Below are 16,426 nucleotides of genomic sequence, written 5' to 3'. Positions count from 1 at the left end.
AGCTATTTGTACTTGGCTAAAAGAAGTGGAATCCGAAACGGCAATTAACGGGTGAGTTAAAGCAGGTGTGCTTGAGCAGGAAAAGTACAAGAGTTTGCATGAGCCAGCCTGCTCTTCAGGACTGAAGTTCCTTACACAGTTTTGTTAATTTGTTATTACAAAAAAAATATGTTACTGACCATGTGCAGTGATTTCCAGTAGAGAATCAGTCCAGCTTGTTTTAAATACAGTCCCACCTGAGGGCCCAAAGATCACCAACATCCAGTACAGACCGTCAGCTTTATCCTTTGAGCACAGGAATTTCTTCAGATTCTCTTATATATATTGATGATATTATGTACTGTAGGTGGTGGGATGATATCCAATGGCTTCACGTTTTTCCTTTTTTTTTTTTTTTTTTAGAGAATCTCTGCTGCTTTAAAATGCCTTTTTTAGTACCCATTTATGTGAGTCAGTTGTAAATTGCTCCAGATGAAACAGATTTTACTGTAGTACCACTTACTCTTCCAGCCTTTTGTTGCCCCGTTACAACTTTTTGAAGTTCTGTTGCTGCCTTCAAATTTTTAAAGGTCTCCTTCCGATAAAATCCACTTGTCCTTGTTCTTTGTGAAATACTATAGGTTTCTCTGAGTTGTATATGCATGCTGCATATGAGAGATGTTAGGGTGTCTATATCAAACTGTAAGCTCATGGCCTTGCCCACCTCGGCTCAGGACTGCCCACAGGCAGCGCTGAACCCGGGCTGCAGCAAAGGTTAGCTAAAGAGCAGCTAACATCTATGTTTACAGCTTCTGAAAGTTTAAGCGTTAGCTATCTTCTGTAAGTAACTGTAGGTTTAAATCGGATCTCCGGTTGTTTCTGCGTTTTTACCAAGACCTTAAATATACACTAGAGAAGCATGGTTTGACAAGGCAGCACAGTTTGACAGAACACCGGTCAAAGTGAGCACCTTTTGCGTCAGATTTTATGACATAGAGCAGGTAGGCGTTCTCTGCTGCAGTGCTATTAGCCAATCAGAGGCGATATCTTTGCATGTATGAATATTCATGATCTAGAACCAAAACCTGTCTTTCTTCGGATAACACTAGTTCAGTGATCTAACGCAGGGTTACATAGAAACCTGAACAATTTGTTTCACAAAAACAGCTCACATGGCATTTATTCATACTAGAGACCACAACTAGACTGTTTAAAATAAATGAAGAAATGATGGAATGAGAGCTTTAAATGAGTAAATGTTTTTCATGAAATGGAAGAATTTCTCACTTTCAACATCTGATATGTGTTCTGTGTTCTATTGGGAATAGAATATTGGTCTATGAGATTTGCTAATCAGTGCAGTGTCCTTTTTTGGAATTGGTTGTAATTGGGGTTGTAATATCAAGAGAAATTATGAATGCTAAAAAAACTGTTCAAAAACTTGTAAAGACAAACCCCAATTATGAATACTATTAGTAATATTTGTAATTTGTGTTCTTTGAGTAGGGGAAAAACCTTGACATTGCAACATTTTTGTTTTCTGCTACATACATTGCAATAGAAAATACAGGATTTTTACCTACAAGTGTATTATCCAATGAAGACATGCACATATACTGTGTGCCAACAATCTCTAAGAATTATTCAAGTTTTTTCATGCAGTGCAATATATCATGATATTAATAATGCACCACATGCATCCAAGATCAAATTAAAATAAATGATACTGAACCATTTAAAAAAATGTAATCTAATGTCCTACAATGTGAATTTTGCACATGTGCACACTGTGATAATGGTCCTGAAATAACATACTGCACAGCTGTAGTGTGGAGTAGAGACAGCAGTGTGATTTCTGAGCTGAATATTCTCACTTCACCTCAAACCACCCAAACATCTCCGGTAGACTAGACTCATTAATACAGTGTCCTCAATCAGTCTTCATCTCCTTCCTCCGTCCTTCACTTCACCAGACTAAACACACACACACCACACACACACACACACACACACACACACACAGAGTGCGGGCAGAGGCAAGACAGAACAGGAACCATGGAGAGTTCTGCTGCTGCCTCCTCAGGCTTACAGAGATATGGTCAACATCTTCTACAGCAGTGTGTTTAGGATCATTTCTGTGTGTTTGTGTGTGTGTATGGGTGTGTGTTACTCACAGGCAGAGTGTGTGGTGTAGGGAAGGCTTGGATTCTCTCCTTAAGGCTTTGGATTTGATTCTCCAGCTGCTGCTTCTCGTCTTCGTTTTTCTCCAGCTCCAGCTCTTTCTGTTTCAGGTCCTCGCGGATCTTCAGCAGTTGCTGCAGGCAGAAATTCACAGAATAGACATATTTATTCACTCTGTGCACAGATTATATACACATTTCATTTGGTTTTGCTTTTGAAATGTCAGAATTTATATTTAGCTTGATTATTATATATATATATATATATATATATATATATATATATATATATATATATATATATATATATATATATATATATATTAAACATTTGAACAAGAATGTTTATGTGAGAATTGGTAGATTTAGCTCCAGCTATGAATACAAATTCATGCTGCTGCACCATGTAACTTTGGTGAAGCTACACATAACTTACATTGGAGTCACGTTAGTGTAAAATCTTATAATATTACTCTACAACATCAGTTTTCACGCTTTTTTGTATCTTATACCTTGTTAACAAATGCATGTGTACATGTTGTCCACCGAAGGCCCATCATTTCAGTGCAAACAAAATCCATCTTATAAATACTGAGTATAAATTTAAACTAGTCTCTAAAAATGCACCGTGCCCTGTCTGCATACTCATCAGCGCCTCTCCGCCTACCAGCAGCTCCAAATAAGCGTAGTCTCTGTATGTGTAATACGATTTCCCCCCAGCCTCTGACGACCTCTGATCCGCAAAGTCACACCGGTATCAGGCGTCTGCTGAGACAGACGTGTGCTGACCCCGGGGGCAGGACGGCACCGGAGCTCCGCCGTCAAGAAGGTAATATTTGGACAGTCGGTCTGTATTCTGCAGCCGGCAACAGGTAAATAGATTCTGTGCCTTGAGGATGTTTGTTTCTGTGGAGCAGCTCAGGTGGTACACTGATTAAATACAGCACAGCCGCACATACAGCAGCTCCATCACAGACAGCGGGGAAATGTGTTGACGGATGATTCTCCAGTTAATGTCTGTATTGTCTGTGCATGTATGAGTGTGTGCTTTGTACACAATGAATATGCATGTTCATGCAAATGCTGATAGACTGCTGATAGAATGCTGAAAAAAAAAATAACAAACACTAATCTGGAGGCTACAGCTTCCAGCAATCTGACCCTGCTGCTTAATAGCAATGAGAAAAGCTAATAAATGCAAGCTATTAACACAACACTACGGTAACAAACCTACATAATAACATAATTTAATACCATAGAACTGATGTGCAAGTCTTTTATACTTCTGGAGTGAATAAATATTGTGTAGAAAACTTTTCATCCAAAGAGATGGTTGTTGACTTCAGGAGAGCACCAGGTGTCCACCACCCGTTGAAAATCGACGGTTCTAATGTGGAAATTGTGAGAACCTCACCTGGTCCCTCAATACCACCTCCATAATCAAGAAAGCCAAGCAGCACTTCTGTACTTCCTGCGGAGACTGAGGAAAGCACATCTTGCACCTCCCATCCTCATAATGTTCTACAGAGGGACTGTAAAGAGCATCTTGAGCACATGCATAACCGTCTGGTTTGGGAACTGCAACATCTCAGATTGCAAAACCCTACGGCGGATAGTGCGGACAGCTGAGAAGATCATCAGAGTCTTTCTCCCCTCCATCACCAACATCTACATTACCCGCTGCACCAGCATTGTCGACAACCCCACCCATCCCTCACACGGTCTCTTTGCTCTGATGCCGTCCAGCAGAAGATACAGGAGCATCCGAGCCTCCACTACCAGACAACAGCAACAGCTTCATCCACCAGGCAGTCAGACTCCTCAACTCAAAGAGCCTCCACTACCAGACTCTGCAACAGCTTCGTCCACCAGGCAGTCAGACTCCTCAACTCACAGAGCCTCCACTACCAGACTCTGCAACTGCTTCTTTCACCAGGCAGTCAGACACACAGAGCCTCCATTACTAGACTCTGCAACAGCTTCTTTCAAAAGGCAGTCAGACACACAGAGCCTCCATTACTAGACTCTACAACAGCTTCATCCACCAGGCAGTCAGACCCCTCAACTCGCAGAGCCTCCACTACCAGACTCTGCAACAGCTTCATCCACCAGGCAGTCAGACCCCTCAACTCGCAGAGCCTCCACTACCAGACTCTGCAACAGCTGAGGTGAGGTAAATAACTGGTAATATTGCACATATTAGAGCACTAGAGCAGTAATTAATCATGAAACCCAGTAAAGTAAACAGAGTCATCTATCTATCTATCTATCTATCTATCTATCTATCTATCTATCTATCTATCTATCTATCTATCTATCTATCTATCTATCTATCTGCTTCAGAGAGTCCTCTTATATATCATTACCTCTCTATGTGTGCAACTTATAGCTGAATGCTGCATTCATTAGAACAATGCTTATTTGGACCTAGCATAGAGTAAATATCTAATTAAATTGTTTAATAATGAGCATTACAAAAAAAAAATAATAAATTCTGCTAGACTATATGGCTCATTAACAGTAAGCTGGCCTTGCCAAGCAGCAGGGCACATAATCCAGTGTAAGCATTTTACAGTGACATTAACTGTGGCTAAGCCAACTGGATATTACAGCATCAATTAAAAACAGTTTTATATAATAAGTGCTTGTAAATCTTACTCACTGCATAATTATGTAATTATGCAATAGAAACAACGTAATTATGTGATGCTAATCACATGCACTGCTAAGCAACAGCACTGATTCGTAAAGAAGAAGAAGAAGAAGAAGAAGAAGAAGAAGTCTATGGAGGCTTAAAGTAGTCTACTGTGGCTATGTATATATGTCTCATTTACAGCTAGAGAGGAAGTTCAGCCCTGGTGTTCATGAATAAATCATGTGACTCTGCAGCAGCAGCAGGTTTAGGTTTTAAACACAGTTCCAGCAGAGGAAAGAGGAAACGTTTCACTAGCCTGATGTTCGCCAGAGATTTAACACCCAGGAACATCTTCAGCTCCCCATGTACACCGATGTTCTGAGCCGGCGAGGCGTTCACACGTGAGCCGGCGTCGACAGAGCCGCGTGGATCACACCGCACACAGCACCTCCTCTAACAGCACATTAGTGCTCATTAACAACCATGCCATTTACCTTCTAAAGCAGGCCAAGCCTCCACTCCCATTTAATCACACTCTGCCCTGTCCCGCTTCACACCGCCTGCTAACAGCCAGAGGAGTGTGACATATGTGCATATATAAGAGTGTGTGTGTGTGTGTGGGCTTATTTAGGCCAAAAATGTCATAAATTAAGAAAAATAGGACTTGAATACAATATCAAGGACCTGACTTTGACTTGACTTATACATTAATTACAGGAAAAATAGAAAAATGTGTAATATTTAAAAAGTACATATATAAATATCATGTATTTTTGGAGCATTTCTACGGATCTATTCATTATAGAATTCTGAAATAATTGAAAAGAAAATAACTTTTAGATTTAAAGGTAACACTACAATAAGTACAGTAAGGGTACTTTAATTAACAGTACTCATGACAGAATGTATCAACTGATTATTAATTAACACAATTAATTTTTCACACTATAGGGGGCACTTAAAAATCTTTCATCTTCCCAAAAATCAAAAGTGCACTTTATAATCCAGTGCATTTTATGTATGAATTTTACCAGTCAGGTTGTAAGGAGCAGTAAAGCCACTCTGCTGAAGTACCGGACTGAAGGACTAAAAGTCATTTAAAGTGGAAGTCCGTATTATGTTGTTTCTAAACTGAAAGCAGAAGGATTTTTGAGTGAAGAAGAGATAAAATATTGAGTTTAATGGTACCAGTGTGCTCAAACGATCATCCCTGCTAATCCTGCTAATATATTCATTCTAAAAACTGGGGTTTCGGGTCGCTTTTCACAGGTGTTCTTCTGGCCACGTCACGCGTCTTTATGTACTTGTACGTCACATGTACATCCTCTAAAAAAGGATCCGGCTCAGTTTTACTAAACGTGAGCTGCTGGTGGAGCAATGGAGACTTCAGAAGGTGAAACTCGGAGCTCAGTAGCTCATTCACTCATAGTGAAAACAAAGAAACGAAGGAGTGAAGTTTCTGAATGAGTGTGCTCTCTATCTTTCTTTCTCTGAATGAACATAACCTGGAATCGGATTCATACGCTCTGAAGGGAGACCGCATCACACCCGCCCAGTTTAAAATGATACTTCCGCATGCTTTGTGCAATTACCCATTCTCACCAGAGAGGGCCCTAAATCCCAAAACGTACAGACATCAGCTTTAACAAAATGTGTCATATAATTGTAGGACAAATTCATGACTAATGACACTGTATAAAAAAGAAGTGTGAGTGTGTGTGTTTTTCTGCATGTGACTGTTTCACACATGTAAGCTGTGTATCAGTAGCACTGTCGCATGTGTGATTCTCTCTCTCTCAGTGTGTGTTTTCACAGAGCACAGAGCCAGGAAAGCCACACTGAGTGAACAGATTCCGTAAAAACGCACCCACCAGCATGCCCCCCAGCTCGGGTTCAGCCGGAGAACTCAGCGGAATCATGCAGGAGAGATGCTCCAGGCTGGAGCTCACTCTGAGAATAGCTCCTTATTCCCTCAGGAAGACTATTAAACACATTCATACTTGCATGCCAAATTACATGGGACAGCAGTACATAAATTAATCATGAGGTTTTACGTCAGGGAATGGTTTTGAATACATTGTGAGGTGTTATCTTGTGTGAGTGAAGCTGAATAAATGAGCCAGCATGCTCATGGCAAGGCAATGCAATATATGGGAGTTGGAGCGAGGCCTGATCATGAGTGCCAGATTGAAGGAACATCATTCAGTTTTGGAAACTCAATCCACTGTGGCACATGAATATTGGAAATACATTATAGAAGGCATTACCATCCACAGTGGACAGCGCAGTGGATTTTAATTATCATGACTGGCGCACACACACATATCCCACAGGTGTTTATATTTCTAATAGCTTCCTTGTGTCATGCATGTGGCAAGTGAACATAAAAATACCGGCTTATAATAAAGGAATATAGTATAAGTGCTAAGTGGGTGTTTTAAATGCATATATACCTCAGCAATGCTGTGCAGAGCTGAAAAGTAGCAAATTACCCCAACTCTCTTTATGGCTCTTAAGCACGCACTTCTATGTTCCAGTGCTTTTTTGGGAATAATTAAGTCATACAAATCTTACTTTCTTTATTTATTTCAGCACTTACACTTATATTTTTACAACCATCCAGCAGAAGGCCTTAATATTTCTGACTAAAAAGCTGCATCGTTTGCGTACTATTGTTTTAGTATTTAGACATTTTAGAAAAACAAGCAGTTTATTACACCTACTTATCTGTTGATTTGGTTAACCCCAGCAAACATATCTTTATGTTTACTTAGCTGAGCCAATTACAGCACCGCACCCCCTTACTAGACCTCCCTTATCTTTTGCAATTCTCCCAACACTATTTGATTAGAAGGGGTGTTGGGACATTTTGATATGTAATGTGCAAATCTAAAAGTGAGTGCAGACCAATTTGATGTAGTGTGTAGCGTACAGTCTGAGCATCTTCTTATAGCCTTGGCCATCTTCATGTAGCGCAACAATTTGGCTTTTAAGATCCTCAGAGAGTTCTTTGCCATGAGGTGCCATGTTGAAACTTTCAGTAAACAGAGCTGTAACTACAAAACTGAACACACCTGCTCCCTATGCACACCTGAGACCTAGTAACACTAACGAGTCACATGACATTTTGGAGGGAAAAGAAGCAGTGCTCAATTCTGACATTTTGGGGTGTAGTCTCTTAGGGGTGTACTTAATTTGGTTGCCGGTGGTTTAGACATTAATGGCCATATATTGAGTCATTTTGAGGGAAGAATAAATGTACACTGTTAAATAAGCTAAACACAGACTACGTTTAATTGTTTCAAAGTGTCATTTTGTCAGTGTTTTCCCATGAAAAGATATACTTAAATATCTGCAGAAATGTGAGGGGTGTATTCACTTTTGTAAAACACTGTATGTCTTATTTCCAAAGCTCTCCACCACTCATCCCAGCCCTGCTAGCATGTGCTGAGCTGTAATGGATGACGTGTCCTTGAAAAAATATAAGCCAGTGTGTTTATCCTCTGAGATACTCTTTCATATTGCGCTGCTCAAAAGCAACAATCTGTCCATCTGGAGATGGGCAGGACAAGCAGACGTGTGTGTGGGAGCAGGGCTGTCTTGGTGTCTACACGCCACTATCTTCTGTACCTTCTGTGCTGATGCTTTGCGTGTGCACTTAGTCATGCACATGTACTTAGTCATGCTCGAGAGGCTGAATTATGTTCTTATGGTGAAACAAAATGTTTGCGTATGTTTGTTTGTTCATAAGCAAAACAACTGTTTTTGGTCTTCAGTCTGTTGCCGCAATCTGATGTTAGTGCTCACAGTTATAATCATGCTGTAGGTGTTTGTTTATCTCATACACATCATTACAAACTGTGGAAACAACAGTAGCTTAAACATCTGTGTGTGTGTGTGTGTGTGTGGCAGCTTGTATACACCACCACAAGATGATGTGTGCATTTGTTTGTCTTCATAAGCCTGAGTAACAGCAATGTGTGTATATAAAGCTCTGGAAGAAATTAAGAGACCACTTCAGTTTCTGAATCAGTTTCTCTGATTTTGCTATTTATAGGTTTATGTTTGAGTAAAATGAACATTGTTATTTTATTCTAGAAACTACAGACAACATTTCTCCTAAATTCCAAATAAAAATAGTCATTTAGAGCATTTATTTTCAGAAAATGAGAAATGACTGAAATACCAAAACAGATGCAGAGCTTTAAGACCTCAAATATATTATTATATATTATATATATTATATTCAGAAGTTATACGTTTTAAGAGTTCAGAAATCAATATTGGGTGGAATAACCCTGGTTTTTAATCACAGTTTTCATGCATTTGGCATGTTCTCCTCCACCAGTCTTACACACTGCTTTTGGATAACCTTATTCCACTCCTGGTGCAAAAATTCAAGCAGTTCAGTTTGGTTTGATGGCTTGTGATCATCCAGCTTCCTGTTGATTATATTCCAGAGGTTTTCAATTTGGTAAAATCAAAGAAACTCATTATTTTTAAAGTAATCTCTTGATTTTTTTTTTGTCCCGAGCTGTAGGCTATATCACGTATAAACCCCTTTTTATTAAATATTTTTACATATTTTTATAGGACAACAAATTTACTGTCCTCTGAAAATAACTCAACAAACAGCCATTAATGTCCAAATTGTGCCCAATCGTGTCGTTGTCCATCTCTAGTGTCATGTGACTTGTTAGAGTTACAAGGTTCCAGGTAAATAGTGGAGGAGGGCTGTTAATTTTGGTGTTTTAGATACAGTTTTCTTTTATTGGTCACTGAATATTTAACATGGCACTTCATGGCAAAGAACTGATGAAATTGAATTGTTGCCATGCTATAACTATAGTGTTGTCCCGTTAAAATACACAATACAATCTTTGCAGAAATGTGAGGTGTGTGTATGGTATGTATTTGTACAGTATGTGTGTGTGTTTGTACCTTCTGCATGCCCTGCAGGGCCTGCTGGAGGAAGGTGAGCTGCTGCTGGCGTGTGCTGTCCTCTTCGGAGCGCAGCGGCTGGGCTTTATTCTGCTCCTGCTTCAGCAGCTCCACCTCGTTCCTGTAAGCATCCAGCTGACACCTCAGACTATCATTCTCCTCCCTCAGAGCCTCCACCTGAGCCATTGGTCCTGAGAGAGACCAGAGAGAGAGAGACAGAGAGAGAGAGAGAGAGAGATGCATGTCATCCTCTCAGCACTGGCAGCATTGTGTGATAGGCCACAAATTGGTGGTGAACAGATACCATAGTACATAATACCAAAGAGCCCATAGTATATAATGTCTCCAAATGATTGAATCTGAACTACATGGTAAGAATTGTAAATTATTAAATTTCCATAAATAAAATGAAATTCCAAATGTCTTGGGACAGGAACCAGCATCTTGTCCCACGTAAGCTAAACAATGATGCACTGAGCTGTAGGATATGTGTGTGGGTTATCCTGCATTGAATGTAGGTGTGGTTTTTGTCTGTTTGCCTTTTCTGTTTCTGCACTGGTCACGATCATCACCACCCACTGCACTGTCCAGCACTGTCCACTGTGGGAAGGAATGGTATAAAACGCACATGCAACTTCAGAAATGGAATATCTCATCCATCTGGCTCCAACTACCAGGCATAACTCCATAATTTAACTCTGATCATTTATGTCACCTAGTCTTGAGCACACTGGCCAGTGTTCAACTCACAAGATAACCCCTCACAACGTACACAGGTGTGGGCTTAAAACTAAAGTTTAAAAATAATTCTGTAGAAGTTGAAGTATCAACTAAAGCTTTTTACTAAAGTAAAATTATAAAAGTACTGGGTTTAAAATTAATTAAAGTATAAAAAAGGAAAAAGGCCATTAAGGATAAAAACATAGGCCAAGCCACAGGAGCCTATAGTGCACTACACCCCCTCCCCAAAACACATTTTTCTAAAAGCCATAATGACTATAATGTTATATTAAAATGTTAATGTTGATAAATTTGGGATGCACTAGGCTCCTCTCTGTTTCAGCTGCGTGTATGCTCATTAAAAATGAATGTATTTAAGTAGAATATAAATATATTGATGTTTGTCTGGAGTTCTCTTGAGTCTCTGCACGGATCATCTTCTTACTAGACTACATACGTCTGCTATGTTCTTGCTGGAATGTGGGGGGCGTGACGTGTGCAGGTGTGATGGATCACAGTATAAACCAATAGGGAGCTGGAATGGTATACTGTATGTTTTTACTTCTTTACATCCAATCACAATCTAATTCACTCTGGATCAATCTGGATGGAGAGATTCATCTGTAAAGGGGTTTTATTGAACGATGAGAAGCCGGAATGAAAACAAGCTGGAATGAAATAGGAGTAAAGAGGCTGTTTTTAAAATGTAAAGAGTAGAAAGCTCAGATCGTTGTGTGAAAAGTTGTCCGAACAATTATTACTCCAGTAAAGCCTCGATAACCAACATTTCTACTTTACTTAATTAAATTATTTGTAATTCATTACTTGACACATCTGAACCTCACGGATCTTCTTTGTGGACATGTTTAGATCCCTGGTAGAGGGGAAAAATATTCAATGTGCATAAATGTGTGGCACCTCATTCACCCAGGCTGAAGAAATGGAGAATAAAAGGTAGAAAGGAGGCATGACAAAGAAGAAAAGGTGTTGAGAGGATGAGTAAGAGAACGAGAAAGAGAGACTGAATATGACGACAGAGAGTAAAGTGGCGTGAGGGAGGATGTACATTGGAGAGAGAGATAGAGAGAGACAACGAGGCAGGGTGAGTGAATTAGGATGGAATTGAATGAGAAGAAGAAGAAAGAGAGAGAGAGGGAAAGAGATGAGAGGTGGAGAGGGAAAAAAACAGCCTGGGATGCGAGAAAGGACACGAGATGACAGAACGTGAGGGCTAAAAAAAAATAAAATAAAATGGGAGGGTGAAAAACAATAGATGGAGCATGCATTCACAAAAGAGAAAGAGAGAGGCCCCCCTCTCTCTTTCTCTCTTGTGAATGCATGCTCCATCTATTGTATTGTATTGTATTGTAGAGAGAGAGAAAGTGGGCTGGAGTGCATGTGTCAGGAAGAAGAATGGGAGTACCACACATAATAACAGCCACATGAAGAGCGTGTGTGTGTTGGGGGGGGGAGGGGGGTAATAGGTGGCACAGTGATGGTGAGATGTGGACAGCAGTGCTAAAGGCTTGAACGAACTGAGAGCGAGAGAGAGAGAGAGAGAGAGAGAGAGAGGAAGCAGAGAGGAAGAGGATGGAGGGAGTGAGGGAGGAAGAAAGAATGGAGCTGAATGATGAGAGTGCCTCTAAAAGGCTTTCTCTGGGCCGAGGCCGAAGTGCGTCATTCTTCAGAGGCTGAGCTGCAATCTCCTGCTAATTAGCGAGGATTAAATGAGGAGAATGTGTATTACTTAATGCTTGACTTAGTGCGACATAGGCAGTGGTCTTACACAGCTGTAATTAAATGGCTGTGGTAAGGTCGTTTCCATTCAGCGAGCGTTTGGTAATCAGTCTGATCTGAGGGCGGACAGCCAGGGGAAAACAGCCCGTCCATCCAGACTGGATGAGCACATCAGATCTGTCTTTTAGACTAGAGAAGGTGCACTGCAGTATTACGGGATGAGCCCACTTGTACTTTTCTTACATGCATTTTTTTTTTTTTCGTGCCGGGTCACTTCACTCGATTTATAGATGCAGATCTGTGACATGTTTGAATGTATTCCACAATGCAACCTGTTATGTACACAGGCATGTATGGCGTCACATCAATGTCAAAAGTCGAGGGCGGAGAAAGAAGGACGGCAGGAGAGTTTTGACATTGATGTGACGCCATAGGCATGTAACAGATCTGTACGCTGAAATTAATAGGATGCTCCAAGGAAAAATGGCTTTAAAGGAGAACTCTGGTGTAAAATTGACTTTGGGTGTAGTAAAACATAATAAAGAGTAATAACCCACCTCTGTTCTTCTGCAGCTTTCTGAGATACAGTAATTTTATTCCTTTTGCCAAAACATGCTTTAAAATGGATGATATGGGGCATATTCTTGCCCCTGCAGATAAATCACTTTTTACACCTATATCCAGGCTCAAAGTAGCTCCACACCTCATTGGTAGAATCCGGAGAGCCCTGACATTTAACCCTCCTGTTATGTTACGGGGAAACAAGACCAATTTAAAGGTTTGAAGATCTAGGAATAATAGTTAAAAGTATTTTTTTTTTCACTATGAAACTTCTTCTGCTTGCCTAAATTAGTGTAATCAACATATAATATGAAAATGGTTAATCTCACATATTTACAGCCACCCCCTGTAAAAATGAAACCTAAAACAAAATTGCAATGTTATGTTTTATCGTTATGTAAACCTATTGTGTTTTATATATTGTTTTTTTTTTAGAAGTAATACAGTAAAAAACATAAAACAAAAGTTTGAACACAATTTTTTTTATGAATAACGAGTGAATTATCCTAATTGAAGCATTACCGGTTAAAGGTAAGGAACACCATTGCACTAAATATTGATAGAATAATTAGCGAGGGAGTTAGTTATGAAATATTTACACTGCTTTTTAGGATTTGTTTGGTTTCAGACATCTTTTGGATACATAACAGGAGGGTTAAAACAACATTACGGCATTAATAACTTGAAATGTTATTAATGCCTTGTTTTAAATTTCAGGGCTCTTTGGATTCTACCTATGAGGTGTGGAGCTACTTTGAGCCTGAAAAATAGTGTAAAAAGTGATTTATCTGCAGGGGAAAAATATGCCCCATACCATCCATTCTAAAGCATGTTTGAACAGATGGAATAAAATTACTGGATTTCGGAAAGCTGTGGGAGAACGGAGGTGGGCTTTTCAACAAAGGTTAGTTTTGGGTGTTTTACTACACCCAGAGTCAACTTTACAACGGAGTTTTTCTTTAAAGACAGCTGCTGAAAGTTAATTAACTGGGGCTTGGGGTGTAACAGTACATCATGACTTTATGCCATGTAATAGAAAAGAGTGATGTACAATGTAGAAAGACACTACTCAAACTCCAAACGCCAAAAATATGAACACATTTCATACACATGTTCATTTTGTTCCCTCTATTTTTGGTCAAAATGCACAGTCGTGAGTACAAGTGGTTCTGAGAACAGAAGTCTATCATAAAAAGACTCCACATGCTGAAGAGCCAATTTTAAAAGCCCTTTATCCACCATATTTCTTATCAACAATAGCTTTTCCATCACAGAGAAGAACATCTAAATCAGGGATGATTCCTAAAGCATTTAAATGACTCTCAGAGCTTGAAGAGTTACAGTTAAGGTCAACATTATTAGCCCTCTTTTTGAGATTGAGTAAAAAAACATACATTTTCCAAAAATTGCTTTAACAGAAGTGTTTTTAGTATAATGAATTCCAGAAGAACAAAGATCAAAGACAAAGAATTTTCCACAAAAGGAAAAGTCAAATTACGATGACATGTCAAAAGTGAAAAGGACTGTAGCACATACAATGATCATGAAGCTTGATGAAACAGAAACCTCAGCGCACGGCTTGTGAATGGCCACCACTGTATACGTTGTGAAGTGTTATCTTGTGAGAAAGCTATGCCATGTATTTTAGTTGTTTAACCCTTTAACAGGCCAGGAACTTGTCAATTGTCTGCCTGACATTACACCCCTAACTCTTAAGGATTTCAAATCAAGCTTTACTTAAAAAGGTTTCATGGTTGATTACTGAAAATAATAGTTCTAATTGTAATAGAAAATCTAGAAAAATAGTCAAGTAAATTTGCTAATGTCAACATATAAAGAATAAAATCATAATATTGGCTCTTTCCTGAACTTCATTTCAAACTCTTAATATTTTTCTGAATAAAAATCAACCAGTTCATGTTCTCCAAACCTTTAGTTTCGTTATGTTCGTCTAGTTTCTATGCTTATTTACAAACCTGCAGAATTGCAAAAAACTTAAAAACCTTTTTTTTACTGCAGAGAATAAGGGGTTTCTATCACCTAAACCTATAGCCCGTATACAGGACAAGGCATGTTAATAGGTTAATTGGGGCCTGATAGTGGTTGCAATGCTAAATGTATGCAGGGAATACATTATACAAGGCATTACCACCCACAGTAGACAACACAGGTGTAGAATTGTCCATGCAAACAAGGCAAGCCACTCTCTTACTCTCATCCCGGGCAGGAATCATATCCACATGTGGCCTAGGCATTGGAACATAGCCACCATGGTTCTGTCTTTCTCCAAACTGATCAAAGGTTTCTTTAGATTCTGTTAGACTGATCCATTAAAATGTTGTCTTTGTTTTTTATTAGTTGGTTTGCTTCATCAAGCTTTTGGCTGAGGTACCCTTGCAGTTCTCCCTCTGCAGATCAGTACTGGACCCTTGGCTGTAAGCTTTGATTAGCTTGTGGGAAAACATTCCGCAGTGAGGAAGGTCTGATGAGTGACATCCAAATCAGGCTGACTCCAAACTATGAGAGATAATGATTAGGCCGGTCCAAACTCATTTAGAGGAGATGAACGGCGAGGAGTTCCAGGGCCTCCTCTTCATTCCAGACCCTGTACTGGTAACTGGCAGGTGTGAAACATTTGTTTTCCTAAATGAGGAGGGTGTTGAATTAATCCCGCCATCAGCCAAGTGGATAGCGTGCCCTTTTCCCTCTCTCGGCATCCTTTCAAACATCTGACAACACACTGACAGTGATCGTTATCATTGTTTTCTAATAACCAAGGTCGCGCATGAAAAGGAGTGGGAATCAAAACCTGTAAATGTATGACTACATTGGCATATATCTGCATGCTATTAAAAAGGAGCTCCTGAGACATCTGGGAATGCGTGATAGTTCCACAGGAGTTGGAGGAAGAACTATGCGCACCCTCGCGGCGTGGACTGATGGGGGGGGGTGCACGATTCCAAACCTGCCACTGACAAAGCATGACGGTGGTTTCCCCAGTATCCTCCCAGTGACGCTTAGCGCGCTAAGCAGCTCCTGTGCAGAGCGGACTCTAATGACACTTCAGCGACAAGCAGAACAAACCCGAACGAGCCGAACCGAGCTGAACGAGCAGCTGGCAGAGCCATTCTGAGGCGTGTGCTGCCATGTTCAGCCTGCCAGAGGGGGTAATAGGAGCATAAAAAAGACTAATAGCTTTGGATCATGATGGAATCAGCTGCCAGCTCTTAGATTTGATGTCTTGTGCTTGGGGTCTAATGGCTCCCCTGCCAGCAGTGCCACTGACAGGGGGACATATTGACAGCGGAGAAGTCAAAAGGCCCACCAATCATTGTCCCAGCTCTAACCCTTTACACACACTCTTGACCTCTCACCTGCCCGAGTGGCTCCCCTCACATTCATGTTCAGCATTGGAGCGGCTGAGTATTTTCACGATTTTCAAGAGGACCTCGGAACCTGTTGGCTCGGCCGTGCATTGCAATCCAGCAGCAAATGTACTGTAGCTGTGAGCATCAAAGCCTTTTCAACAAGAGCCCATCTAAGAGGTTTCTTAATACCACAGAGGGGTTCTGTCAGAGAGAGCAGAATATGAGCTTTCTGTCCAAACAAGACAGTGAGTGTTTGGACAGAAGACCCGTCAACAGCATTGTTTTCAAGCATTGAAAACAGCCAG

The 16,426-nt window shown here is 40.2% G+C and overlaps 1 protein-coding gene across 5 annotated transcripts in view; it reads right to left on the bottom strand.

Annotated features, from left to right (window-relative positions):
- Positions 1 to 16,426, bottom strand: part of enox2 (ecto-NOX disulfide-thiol exchanger 2) — a 381,399-nt gene that overhangs the window by 22,588 nt on the left and 342,385 nt on the right. For all 5 annotated transcript variants that reach the window (XM_049474865.1, XM_049474866.1, XM_049474867.1 and 2 more), the window contains 2 exons: positions 9,736 to 9,926; positions 2,154 to 2,294 (listed from right to left, as the gene is read on the bottom strand). In XM_049474865.1, the coding sequence (XP_049330822.1) occupies positions 2,154 to 2,294; positions 9,736 to 9,926 (332 nt within the window). The remainder of the gene's footprint in view (positions 1 to 2,153; positions 2,295 to 9,735; positions 9,927 to 16,426) is intronic.

The sequence above is a fragment of the Astyanax mexicanus genome, chromosome 2, assembly GCF_023375975.1.
Source record: "Astyanax mexicanus isolate ESR-SI-001 chromosome 2, AstMex3_surface, whole genome shotgun sequence".
NCBI classification, from domain to species: domain Eukaryota; kingdom Metazoa; phylum Chordata; class Actinopteri; order Characiformes; family Acestrorhamphidae; genus Astyanax; species Astyanax mexicanus.
This window is presented reverse-complemented; position numbering and strand designations above follow the sequence as displayed.